This window comes from Tyto alba, unplaced genomic scaffold (genome assembly GCF_018691265.1).
Source record: "Tyto alba isolate M040663 unplaced genomic scaffold, T.alba_DEE_v4.0 Super-Scaffold_8, whole genome shotgun sequence".
In the NCBI taxonomy this organism is placed as follows: domain Eukaryota; kingdom Metazoa; phylum Chordata; class Aves; order Strigiformes; family Tytonidae; genus Tyto; species Tyto alba.
In genome coordinates, this window is record NW_024881329.1 from 3175998 (window position 1) to 3189083 (window position 13086).

Below are 13086 nucleotides of genomic sequence, written 5' to 3' on the forward strand. Positions count from 1 at the left end.
GGAATTAACCCATCAGCATCAGATATCAGAGGTATCTTTTATTGACTGTTTACAGAAATACAGTAGCACTCGGTTTAGGGGGCTTAGGTGAGTTCTCCAGGAGGTGCCTTCCTTCTCAGCACTGCCGGGAGATCCCGAGGAGAAACCTGCCCTTTAACACTTTGGGGTTTCTCTGGAGGCTTTGGGACTCCCTAGCATGAACTTCCTAACACCCTCAGCTCTCCAGGGGTTGGGAGTTATTCGAACCAGTGGGTGAAATTCAAGAGAGGAAAAGGAAAAGAAGAAGCCCCTGGATGTCGGGGGGTGGTGGGGCGTTCTGAACACACCTGATATGTTGTGAGCCAGCCCTGCCGTGGTCCCCATCCCTCACTGCATGTGCTGGGCAGGACCCCACTGCTCCCCAGAGATCAGCTCTCTGTCGCCAGGCCTGCGTCGCTCTGGGCTTGGCAGGCTCTTGTCACACGGCTTGTCAGCCATAAAATAAATATTTCTTGGTCTATTTTTCTCCCTCTACATGTGTAAGAGTGAGACCCTTTCCTACGGCAGTTCACGTACTATTTGGGGGCAGGAAGGGTATGCTCAGCTGGGCTGATGAACTCACTCGATTTTTATTTATGTATTTAATTGTCTTTTTTTTTTTTTTTTTTTTTTTTTCAATCAAGGTGGAGTGTTTTGGGTTTTTTTTTTTTTTTTTTGCGTCCTTGCTACGAGAAACAACTGCAGACACTTCTGGCATAGAGGCATTTTGGCGGCGGCCGCTGCTGTTGGCCTCACTCTAGTAGTCAGTGAGGGGGTATCGCAGGAAGATGAAGATAAGGATGATACAGAAGGTGGCAAGGGCTGAGCTGGTGATGTTAAAAAGCCGGGCTGTCTTGGCATCTTCAACTGCTCCATTTAAGTCATTGAGGAGTTTCTTATCCCGGACCTAAGACCAAACAAAATGATTAAATAAAATAATTGGGAGATGCATAAAAGACTTAACTTGTTTCATGCAAGACCCAACGCAGGGCACCTGTGTAGTGGATGAGGGCTGGGCTGGGCCTCTTTGCATGTGAACGCTTGGGGTGCCGTAAAACACTCCAAGGTGAGGTTTGCACCCCAGCTCTGCTACAGATTGAGCTTGTGAAGCCAAGCACTGTCATACCTGTGTGCTGGAAACCCCCGGGGAGCGGAGAAGTCACTGGAAGAGTGACCTGCCGCTGTTACCAACCAGTGTCATTTTGAGCCCGAAGGTGCACAGGGGAACTTGGGGTGCGGCCGTGCACCCCACGCACAAGGGCACTAAAGCATCCTCCCCGCCGCGGCCCCCCCAGCCCCGGGATTCGGCTCGCCCGGCCGGCTGTGGTTTCGGTGTGCGTCCCTGTGCCTCCGCCTGCGCCGAGGGGCTGAGCGGGCGAAACCTGGCACGGCATCCTACTGCAGCTCCGGGGCTGCGCACGAGCCTCCAGCATATTAAGCAGCCCTGGGTTAACGAGTTCCTTTTGCAGGTCTTATGCGGCTCGTGTAGCGTCTCTGCCACTGGCAGTTTTCAATCCTGACAGCGCGGTTTGCTCTCTTCGTTATCCTGCGGGCTGGGACTTTCATGGGCTCGCCTCGGGACAGCTCTGCAGTGGGTAAGGATTGTGCGTGTCCCTGTCGCTGGCCTGTCCCCACCTTTTCTTCTCCAGACTGCCGGGCTGTGCGTGGCACGACTGGGCAGCAGATGGCATCGCCAGGCAGCAAATACCACTGGCAGGCAGCGCTGGCACTGCCAGGGAGCAACGGCCTCGTCGGGCAGCAGATGGCACAGCCAGGCAGCGGATGGCACTGCCCGCCAGCAGCAGCTCTGCAGTCTGAGCCCAGCGGACGAGGGGTCTGGCTTCCCAGCAGGGAAGTGACCCTGTCCCCAAACTCCTCCAAGCAACTGGAGCAGCGAGGACGGGGGACCAAAGGACCCGGGGACTTTACTCCCCCTTTCCCGTATCCGAGCGGGCGTCCAGGGGCTGGCACGGCGTGGCAGCGCCCGCATCGTCCTCTGGCGCCAGGATACCAACGCCAAGAGTCCTAACTAGAAATATTAAAAGGCTTTCATCGACTGGGAGCTTTCCGAAAAGACTCTGCGACAGATTCAGACGACGTCAGAGTGGTTTTTTCTCTCTCCCCCCTCTGCAGCGCTTACCCACGGGGCTGTCCTGACAACCTCGTGCAACTTGCTGGATATGGGGACGGGTTGCTGAACCCCTCGTTCTCACTGAGCCATGCTGCTTCACGAGGCCTCCAAAACCACTTCTCAGACCCTCAAGCAATGTCCCCTCCTCCGTCCCACCAGCGAGGACCTCTCTGCACAAGCACCCCCTGCTCTTCATTAACCCTTGACGGTGGGTAGGGAGGCTGCTGCTGGCACGAGGCCCGCACCTTGGCGAGAACGAGAGCTCCGTTTCCCTCCTCACGTTAAACCCTGTGGTGTCGTGTCCTCGGCCTGTGTTGCACTCCACTCCTGGGAGCCCGCAGCTGGAGCCGGGGCCATCCACCCGTCAGCCCCCCCCCAGCTACTTCTGGGCGAGGGGACAGAGGACAGTCACAGACCGCACGTGGCTCTGTGGCACGCTCGGCTGGTGCTCCCAGCAGCAGAGATGACCTCTGGGACGGCAGCTTGGGAACCCGCACGCCTTTTTTGTGTCAGCTGCGGGTCTGGGATGACTCACCTTTGAAATCATCTGGTAGGTTTGGCATCCTCCCACAGACCTCTGGGCGCAGCAGCGCCGGGCAGCTGGCACCTCCTCACCCACCGGTGAGAAGCGTGGAGGTCCCTGCAGCCAGAGCCCCAGGGGTGCCAGATTCAGGCCAGAAATCCCGGCCGCTGCTCCCCACAGGCTCTTTGAAGCTCTCACGCGCTTTCCTCTTTGCAGCGGCAGAGCTGCCGGAGGCAAACCCTGCGCAGAGCAAATGCCTTTTGCCCCTTCCTCCGCCGTAACCCAGCGGCGGCTGGGAGAGGTCGTTCTCTGCTGCAGGCAAGCCGGTGTTTGCCATCAGTGTTTGCCAGGCAGGCAGAAGTTTTTCCAGCAGACCAGCGTGGCCGGCACACCGAGCCCTGCAACCCTCCCGCAGCCGAGCTGCTTGCTTTGCCTTTGTGGGGCCAATTCTTCTTGGCCCCAGGAGCTCTCTCCCACTCTTTTCCTCCTGCTCCTTCCTGTCCCCAGTGCACCCCGCCACCCTGATTTCCATGCCCAGCCCTCTCCCAGTGTTCCCAGCAGCCTCTCCCACTTGACACCAGCTCACACTCGTGACCCGTGCTTTAGGTCTTTCCCACGGCACACTTCAGCAGCGCCCGTCCTTGACTTTCCCCCAGCTCTCCCTTTGGCCCTGCTCCAGTCCTGCTGCTGCGAGCATCTCTAGCAAGGGGCACCCGGGGCTGCCCTCTCCCCAGTACCACCATTTCCTACCGGTTCCTTTTTTTTTTTTTTTTTTCTCCATCCCATCTCTTCTCTTTCCTGCTCCTTGGGCCCAAACGATGGTACGACAGCCGCCTTTGACTCCTGACAAAGGGCACCTGCCTGCCTCCTCTCCCTGCCCCTCCGGCCGGTTCCACGCACCCACTCCTGCCAACCCCAGTGGCACAGGCTGCTCTGCCCGCATCCCCTGCCTCTGGCAGCCCCCTGCCCTTTCCCTTCCCTTGGCTCCACTCCAGCTGCTCTGACCTTGGTCGCCTGGACCCCTCACCCTCAACAAGTCCTAGGTCCCCTTTCTCTCCTCCTTTATATTTTCCCCATTCGCCTTACAGTCTCAGCGGTCACCCCCATGCAAATCACCCCTTACTGTCCATTATCATTTATATTGCAATGGAGCCTTTAAGCACCGGAGAAGTGCCAGGGCCCCTGTGGCACGCAAATGCAATGGAAAGATGTTTCTCCTTCCAAACCATGCGCAGCCCCAGCCTCCCGCATCTCTCCAGGGTGGCCTCACCTCCTCCTGCCTGCCTTTGCACCCCCAGATGCTCCCAGATGTCTCCCTTTAACGTCCTGCTGTGGCACTTGAGCTGGGCTCTGGAGGAGGAGCTCTCCTGGAGAGCAGATAAATGTTTCAGCTCCTTCCCTGCTTTGTCCTTAAGGAGATGCCGGTGTCTTTCTCACAGCCCAACCTCAGCTTTTCCTATTTTCATGCTCCTGTGGCCACCATCACCATAATGTGCTGGCAGCTGATGCGTGAGCTTCTGGGAGCCCTGGAAGTTGCTTCCTTCCATAGCCAAAGAGGTGAAGCACGGCGAGGGACAAGTCCCCAATGTCACAAAGCTAACCCCACCCCCGCCAGACCCAGGTGTGATGTTTCCTTAGTCACACACCCTTTACTCATCATCACTTTGACCCTTCTCACATTGACTAAAATTAGATGGGGATCTTTGGTCCTGCTTTGTACCGAGATGTCTGAAGCGTAAGGACCATTAAATCTGCTGACTGTGGGGTTTCCCTGGGCACCCCAAAGCACTGTGTGGTGGCCACTTTGGAGACCCCACCCTGGACAAGGCAGAACTCACCTCTGGTCTGGCTTGGCAACTTATATGGTTCCTTTCCTCTTCCATGCCTGACCTTCCATGAAACACAGCTCAGTTCCGTGCTTTAACGTGCAAACCTTCCTCCTCTCTTCTCCCACCAGGAAAAGGTGGAGGTGGCCTTTCCCTCCATCCCTGCTTGCCCGTCACCTCCCCGCAGCTCGCCTTGTCCTGCACCATCTCTGCCTCACCTTGTCCTCCAACATCTCCAGCTCACCGTGTCCTCCAACACCTCCAGCATGCCAATGCCCAAGGACACTTTCTCTCCTCCCTCTGCCCACTGTTCCCTGCTCTTCCTCCCCTTGGGGTTTCGCCTTCAGCTTCCTCTCCAAGCGCACCCCTTGGCTCCTACCACCCCGCTCCTTCCCGGTCCCTTCCCCAGCAGCCGCTTCCCCTCTCTCTGCTCTGGGGCTTGGCCCCTCTCATTTTTGGGAGCGGGGAACTTGCTGTGTGAGTACAAAGTGCTGCCTCAGCTTGCAGGAGGAGACGAACGGTTTGTTGATAATGAGCCTAATGAGGCTGTATTTAAGGCAGCCTGGCTTTTAGCATGCAGGCCACAGCTGGTTGTCTGTAAAACCATTTCTGTGCAGAGCTCTGTGTCCCTACACATAAGGAGCTCTGGCGAGGATCCTTGGATTTATTTGCTCTGTGAATTGGTCAAGAGCTCTCCAGCCCGCGCACCTCCACCCCGCCGGCGCCGGTGTCATGGGGCTGTCACCCCTGCATTTTCCCCCACCTCCGTAAACCACTGCTCCTCCTGGAAAGCAGGCTGAGAGCCTGCCTGAGAGGTTGGGCGCCGCAGCCTCTCTGCTTCTTGGGGTTAATAAATAGTTACGGATTTGTGCCGGCTTTCTTCCTCTTGAAATAGAGAAGATCAACAAGTGGCAAGAGGGGAAGGCAAACGGCCATGCCCGGAGTTGCGTGCCCGATCCTGGGCAGAGAGCAGGCAGGAGAGCTCATCTCTCCCGGGATGCTATCGCAGCGCGTATTTCACTGGCCTCGAGGGGCAGGAAACCGCTGCGAGCAACCCCCCCGGGCTGCTGCTGGGGCTTAAAAAGCCAGCAGGGCTTCTTGCCGTCTCCATACAGCCACAGCAAGACATCCGTGCCGCGGCTCGTCTCAGATCCCAGCTCCTCTGACGGCACGATGGGTACTGAGGGGGACCTGGCTCGCCCCGGTGATCTCCGGAGACGGACATCCTAACGACTGAAGCGAGATCTGCCAGCGGCGCCGATGCACCAGCCACTGCTGCTCTGAGCTGGGACGGAGAGAGGCAGGGAGCTGCCAAATAGCAGGCCACGGCATTTGCTCCTGATCAAAACCAACTGAATCCAGAGCGTCGCCGTTGGGGTGATCCTCGCATCTGTGCTGGGCAGGGGTTCAGGTGACTTTAGGGTTTCTAACTTCCCTGGTCCTGCTGTTTTAGCTGTTCTTCCCCAGCACCACCAACACACGCTTAACAGTTACACGCGAGCGCCTTGCTTGCGCTCCGGGAGGCTGACCTTGAGAAGCCTGAGAGGCTAGAAATAACCCCTGGAGGGATACATGAGTCGATGCGACTCTGTTGCAGCCCAGAAATCTGTGCCTGCTGAGGATCTGGCCCGCTATGGCTGTAAATAAAGATGAAGCGTGTCGTCACACTCTTATTCAGCGCGCTTGCCTGGGATGTCTGTCACACAGAGTACTTGGCTGAGATGTCACGGTCTCTGCCCTCACCTGACTTCATGTATTTCTTTGAATAAGAGCATAAATTCTTTTGGTGCTGGGGTGTTTTTTTCAGCATTTTTTAGGAAACGGTGATCACCATGAAATAGCATTTCCCTGCAGAAAGAAATCTAGAAGGCAGACATGGAGATACAGTTTTCCCAGCTGTGGCTGAAACCAATAAAAGTGGGCATGGGGAAGGAGACAGCTTTATGGTAATATTCAAATGTACCTAAGCATACATCTAGCTTCCAGTGTGGGCATTATGCTGCTGAAACCGGTGGAAATACGAGGGTGTGCTAAGATGTATAATGAAACACCTCACGGACTTGGAGCATGAAGGAGCTACTGCTTTATTAACAGTATGAATCTGGCAAAAGCAGATGATGTTTATGGCAGGGTACTGAAAATGCTATTTCTGATAATGAAAACAATGACTCCTGAGGTTGCTAGATGCTTCAGTTATTTAAAGGAAATGCAAAAACAGTAACCCAGGAACTGTTTAATGCCATCAGCGCACTGATGGCCCTTCAGCCAGGAAACCTGTGCTCCACTGGCCGAGGGCTCTGCTGTCAGAGGTCCCAGAACAGGCTCAGGGAGGGGAAGGTGCTGCTCTCCTCCTCTCCCTCCCACAGCACCTTGCTCAGCCTCTGCAGAGCACAGACATCCTAGAAAGGCTGGGACTTAAGTATCTGCTGTTCAACTGTCATTCAGTTCAATTGCAGAGGAACAAGAGAAGTCCGTTTAAAGGGACATCTGTCCCCAGGGCATTTCTTGCTTTGGCTCTGCTTTCTCTGAACTTCTGGGATAAACCTGATTGACTGTAAAAGAGATGGAAACAACGGGCTTCGGAGAAGCATCCAGCCCGGACCGGATGCTGTGAAGACCGGGGAAGGATCCCATCTTTCTTAACATCCCAGCGGTTTTCCCCAGGACAGACTTTCTGCTAATGCCCCACCACCCATCCCAACAGCAGCCTGTGAGGGCACTTGCCATCCCTTCAGCCACTTGCTAGCTGTGTCCTGTGCCTCTGAGGGACGTTCTGTTTCTGTTTTCCCCCTGCCACTGAGCCACAGCCACTGGGGAGCTCCAAGACCAGAGCAGGGTTATTTCTACCCGCTCAGCTCCATGTCTGTTTGGGTACCACCATTACATCCGATCACCTACAGTCTCCTCAGTCCGAAAGCCAAGGCTGGTTTTTGACAGTCATTTACGATTTTCCTTTCCCTAATTCGGAGCAAATTTGCTCATTTGTCTTCCCTTACCACTGCTGCCTTTTTTTCACGCTGGAGTTTATGTCCTCTGAGACTTTGCAGCCAGATGCTGAGCCCACTCCTCTGCCCCAGCGTGAAGCTCTGGCCGCAGGTTACTTCTGGGCTTTGCCCTTCCTTCCACCTCGTGTCAAGGATAGTGAAGGGTCCGGCCTTTAAAAACCTTGCAGGTGGCAAACCCTACTCCGTCCTGTCCCCTGGGGGTGGGTCAGCCCTGTCCTCAGGCTGTCCTGCCCCCGCTGCTGGCCGCAGCAGAGGGACCACATCTACCCAGACACCCGCTGTAGCTCCCGCCACGTCCCAGTGACATGACACCCTTTCTCAGCCTGCCGCGACCGTGCCTCCTGCACGGGAAAGATGCCGATCGTTAAAGGCAAATTCAGATGAGCAAAGACATAAGAAAACAAGGAGGAAGCCAGTTTCCTCCCTCACTAGCTAAAAGAGCGTGGGGTGTTAAGGCACTCCCTCCCCTCACTCGTGTTAGGCTGCTGCTGCCTGGACTCGCCCTTGGGTCAGCCCTGCTTGTGGGGATGCTCAGCCCCAGCGTGGCTTAAGCTATTAAACGCCTCGCCCAGGCAGCAGCAAAGCTTGATGCACGGGCGGTGGATGGGTGCTCACCTCCCATCTCGGGGAAGGGGAAACTGAGGCAGGCACCGTGGTGCCGGTGCTGGGCGAGCCCCGGGCACGGGTCTCACGCCGGAGACCCACGGGCTCGGGAGCAGCCTCCTCGCAGCGCTGGGCACCCGTGGTCCAGCTCGCGGGGGCTGGATGGGGTTAATTGATCCGCTTCTGTGACGAAGCCCGTCTGCGCCCTGGCCTTCCTCTAAATGCTGCCTGCCAAACCAAATCAGCTAGCTCCTCTCCGGGGCCACCCAGCCGCCCCGGGCTCTCGGCACATCCATTCAGTTAGTTTTGAGTCTGGCAGGCCGGGAAGGGGAGGGCAGCCCAGGCCCCTCTCCCGGCAGCTACCCAGGGGCTGCCTGTTTGCTGGGCACCATCCCTGTCCCCCGCTGCCCATCCCCGCAGCTACTGGGAGTGACCTGGTCCCCTCCCCATCACAGGCTGTGCCCACGCCACCGCCCTCTCCATCAGCACAGCTCCATTTCCCCCCCATCCCCAGCCCCCAGGCTGTGTGAAGCCCCCCCCTCGCACTCTCTTCCACCTCCTCGGCTACCGGGGGCCCGTTCCCACGCTGCTGGCAGGTCTCTAGGCTTGCCTTGGGATTTATAGGGCTTGGGGAGGGGGTGAGGTGGCCACCAGCTCTGGTGTTTTAATTAGAGGACAAGAAGGGAACGGGCAGGATTGCCCTGCACCTTGGCAGCCTCTCCCCAGTCCTGCAACTTGCCAGGCACCGGCTGATCCTGGCCGGCTGCTTCTTAGGGCTTCTGCCCGAGCAGCCGCCGCTGCGGGATCCTGTCCTGACAATCTTTAACCGACAAGATCCCAAAGAAAGGACCGAGTGCCGGGGTGCCTGCGGGTGTGCCATGAGCCAAGCCAGCCCCGCGTCGCCGCCGTCCAGAGGAGCCGCCGAGGGTGCCCGGAGCAAGTCAGCGAAGCAAACACTCTGAAAAACACCTCCGCTCTCCCCATCCCCGGCGGCTGCAACCTCTCATTTGGGTGGCAAAGATGGGATTTCCATCAGGCACAACCTTCAGACGCTTCCCCCCCCCCCCCCCGCCCCCCCTTCTCCGGCCACCCCTCGCCCTGCGCCTCGCGCTCAGTACTCACTTTCAAGGAATAGGCCAAGGCGATGAAGCCGAGGCAGCAGAAGTTGAGGTATACGAAGTTGAAGATGGACCAGAGATAATAGTCGTTCACCTCGGTGGTGTCGGGGTAGATTTCGATGACGGTGGTGGGGTTGGTCATCGTCTTCTTCTCCACCGAGTGCTTGCACGGGACCGCCGGCCGCAGGCTGTCCCCTTTGCAGCTCTTGCTCTCCATGAGATAAACGGCAGAAGAAGGAGACAGGACGGGCGAAGCTTGCCGGAGAGCCGGGGGCTTGGCGATGCAGGCGAAGCAGCCCTGGGGGGGGGCCTGGGGGGGTCTCGGGGTCCAGGCCACCCCCTCGAAGGGGCACGGCGGGCCCAGGGGGGGGTCCTGTGTCCTCTCCGTGGTGGCTGCCGCGGCGTCACCGCGCTCTGCCCTGGCAAAGCAAAAGCACCCCCCCGTGAAAAACGGGGGGTGAGGGGATGGGGGGGGGGGGGTGGGGGTGGGGATGAAGGGGGGAGAAGAAAAAGGGGTAGAAGGAGCAGAAAAGGGGAGATGCGGGGGGAAGGCAGGAGAGAGAGAGGGACCGGGAGACAGAGGAGAGAGCAGGGAGAGGAGTGAGGGAGTGGGCAGAGGAGGGAGGGAGGGGAGGAGGGCAGGCGGGGGGAGGGAGCTCCGCTACACCCGGGCAGCGGCGGCAGCATCCCCCCCCCCCGCCTCCGCCTCCCGCGCCGCTGATGCTGTCCTGCGTGACCCGCGCCCGAGTCACGAGTGGGAAAATACAGTCGGAAAAAAAAAAAAAAAAAAAAAAAAAAAAAGGGAAACAAATACAAGCGGAAAAAAACACTTGGGAGGAGCTGGGGGGGGGGGGGTCCGGGGGAGTTGCCAGCTGAGCCGCGCTGCAGCCCCCCCCCCCCTCCCCCCGCAGCGCCGCCCCCCCCCCGCCCGTCTGTCTGTCTGTCTGTCGGGGCTTTCTGTCCCATGCCGGGAGCGGGGCTCCGGTGCGGCAGAGCAGCGCGGCCCCTCGCCCTCCCTCCTGGAGGTTTTATTTTGGGGGGGGGGATTTTTTTTTATTTTTTTTTTTTTGGCTAAATCCTCGTCTCTGCGGGATTCCAGATGGGATTGTATTTCTCGATTCCTTCCACCTGCCAGCAGGTCCCCCCTCCCCCGTTGTTTTTTTTTGTTTGGGTTTTTTTTGTTGTTGTTGTTTTTGGTTTTGTTTTTTTTTTGGTTTTGTTTTTTTTAGGGTGTGTGGCAGAGAATATCGTAGCCGGAGAGGAGGAAGAAGAGGGGATGAAGACAGAGGATGGGGAAGGGATGTGGGAAGAGGCTTCCTCCCCCCCCCCCCCCCCCGCCAGCTTTGTAAATAGGAGAGACTAGTCCACCTCCGGCTGTCTGTCCGTCCGTCCATCCGTCTCCTCCGAAGGCATCAGGAGGAGCGAGGGATACTCACAAGGAGGGATGCGGGGAGTCGCTGCATATCCGGCTCTGCGCTGCCTCCGGCTCGGCTTCCTCGGTGCGGGACTTGCGGAGGGGGGGGGGCCGGGGGGGGGGGGAGGGCTCCCAAGGGCGAGGGGTGGGCAGGGGGGGGAGTTAGGGGATGGCAAGGTCAACCTGCAGCCCCCTCCCTCCCCCCCGAACGCGCTTCACGCAGGAGAGCTCCTCCGTGTCTCAGCCTTTCTCCTCGTGTCCCCCCCCACGGGGACGTCACCTCCTGCTTGGAGCATCCTGGTAGCGCTGGCTGGAGAAGGGCATCTCCTGGGCCTCCGGAGGGGATGCTCGGCCCGGTTCCCCCCCCCAGCATCACCCACAGAGACCTTTGCGGTGGGGACTCGCTGCAGCCGGGGGCTGTGGGTTCGCTCCCGTGGGCCTGGGTGAAAACCTAAAGCAAGCGTGGCAGGGGCGTGTGGGGACGATTGGGACTGCGTGACAAAGGGGAGGTGGCAGCAATGCAGCGCCGGGGGGTGGGGGGGGAAAAAAAACAAACAAAAAAAAAAGTGCTCCAGTCGTGGGGGGTGAATGGAAAGGGGATAAATCCTGCGTGTGGGGCGATAAATCCTGCCACCCTGAGCAAATCCCGGTGCGGGCAGGGGTGGGAGCACCCCGGCAGCGGGGCGCGGGGCGTGCGGCTGCTTTAGGGGAGGGAGGTGGGGGGGTCACAAAGGATGGACGAGCCTGGGAGGATTTGGCCGTGCACTTGGCACAGGGTCAGGGAAAGGCTCGCTGCTCCCCCTCACCAACTGCCCCGGGGAGCTGCGTGGAAACCCGATTCTGGGGTGCTGTGGTATGTGCGTGTGTGTGTGTGTGTGTGTGTGTGTGTGTGTCCCCAGGGACGTGACGCTGCAGAGCAGCTGGTGCCGCGCAGGGACAGCTTGCAGGTCATTCCGGAGGACGCAGCCGTGGCACGGGGAGGGTGAGGACGTGAGGACACGCCGTGTCACCCCGCAGCAGCAGAGCCTGGCCCCGTGCAGGCGGCCTGGAGGCAGAGCAGCCAGTTTGGCCGGGGCGCTGGGGAAAGGGAGTGGAGAAATCCCAAGAGTCCTGCGAAGAGGCTGGGTAAAACAAAAGTTCGCGTGAGCAGTACCTGCAAGGGAAGGGAAATCCTCTGGAAATGCCTTAAGCCTACCCACAAAGTGCTGAGCTAAGAAAGAAGGATGGTAATTCACTCGGCTTTTCACAGGCAGGTTTGGCTGCTGTGTAGGGGCGCCCCGTGGGTCGGTGCGATGCGAGGGGACTTCTTGCACGTCCACAGCACTCCCTGGGCATGCAACACAGCTGGAGGGGCTCCAGATTCCACCAGGCCAGTTTAATCCCTCTGAAGATGCCCGCGCTGGTTGAAAAAGGGCAAATCGCCCTCTGGTTCGGGCTTTATCGCTGCTGGAGTGGCGTTGGGTCCTGCCAAAGTAAAGAGGGTTTTATTAGAGCTACGGCTGCCTGTGACGAGACCCGGGTTTCTCTCCAAGAAGCTGCTGAGAAGCAGAAGCAGCGCTGGGGTGAGAGTGATGTTCCTGTGGGATTAAGAGGTCTGCAGGAGAGGCAGAGCCGCGGCCAGCTGTCATCAGCTTTTCTAGAGGGCTTGGGCAAACCTGAGCAACCCGCAGCTGTGCAGAGCACCCTTCCCGCAGGCTCAGGAGGAGCACTGAAACCCCTGGGATGCAGCTTGCTGCCTGCCACAGGAGCTACGGAGGAGCCGGCTGTTCGCTTGTCTGGGGAAGATTGCGTAGGTAGGGCTGCTCCTCTGCTTAACGTCAGGCAGGGACAGAGTGTGAGCAGAGAAAAAGGTCAAAGAGCGGGTGTGGAGGAGGCAAGAGGTGGCAGCAGTGTGGTGTAGGGGACCGCGGGATCAACAGAGGCGGGTGCATTCCCTGGTGTGAATAGGACTGAGAGGTTCAGGGAGGTAGGATACCCTTTGCTGGGTACCTCACAATTTGCAGAGCACATTTAGGTCTTTGGGTTGGTAATTCATCATCTTTCTCAATGCTAAGTGTGAGTGGTGAAAGGTTTATCACCACGGGCCACAACAGCATATATGCAGCAGCACCGGTTCAAAAACCATTCCCGTGACCCTTCAAAATTAAGGAACTGGCTTAAAAAAATAATGACACAAGAAATAAAAGCCCTCAATATTCTGTATTATTTTAACACTCCTCCAATTTTCTGGGGGTCTTTACAGGTCATGCGTGCAAGCCCTCCACCGTAAGGTCTAGAACCACTTGCCTTTCAAATAAAAGCTGGGGTGAGTATGAATAATCACCTGTATTACCGTGGCATCGAGGCCCACATTCCCTTGTGCTAAGCACGGGACAAACAGAACAGAAAGACGTTTCCTGCCCCAAAGCAGTTCTCCTGTAATCATGTTAGAGACATGTGGGCTGTGGC

The 13086-nt window shown here is 58.0% G+C and overlaps 1 protein-coding gene across 2 annotated transcripts; it reads right to left on the reverse strand.

The window, feature by feature from the left end:
- Window positions 1-18: 18 nt before the first annotated feature.
- On the reverse strand, window positions 19-11135 carry IFITM10 (interferon induced transmembrane protein 10). 2 transcript variants are annotated; one of them, XM_042784610.1, is made up of 3 exons: window positions 10919-11135; window positions 9229-9643; window positions 19-925 (listed from the first exon to the last, which is right to left on the reverse strand). In XM_042784610.1, the coding sequence occupies exons 1-3, from the start codon at window positions 10960-10962 to the stop codon at window positions 776-778; spliced, it is 609 nt and encodes a 202-aa protein (XP_042640544.1). In that variant the 5' UTR covers window positions 10963-11135; the 3' UTR covers window positions 19-775. The 2 variants fall into 2 exon arrangements, with proteins under 2 accessions (XP_042640544.1, XP_032840861.2); XM_032984970.2 differs by lacking the exon at window positions 10919-11135 and adding an exon at window positions 10593-10679.
- Between the last annotated feature and the right edge of the window lie 1951 nt (window positions 11136-13086).

Excerpts from the sequence above, each read along its gene's own strand:
- IFITM10 (XM_042784610.1), bottom strand. The coding sequence starts at position 10,962 with ATGCCCTTCTCCAGCCAGCGCTACCAGGATGCTCCAAGCAGGAG. Across the intron at positions 9,644-10,918 it reads CAGGATGCTCCAAGCAGGAG|GGCAGAGCGCGGTGACGCCG; the intron begins GTGACGTCCCCG and ends TTGCTTTGCCAG. Across the intron at positions 926-9,228 it reads CCTTGGCCTATTCCTTGAAA|GTCCGGGATAAGAAACTCCT; the intron begins GTGAGTACTGAG and ends GTTTGGTCTTAG.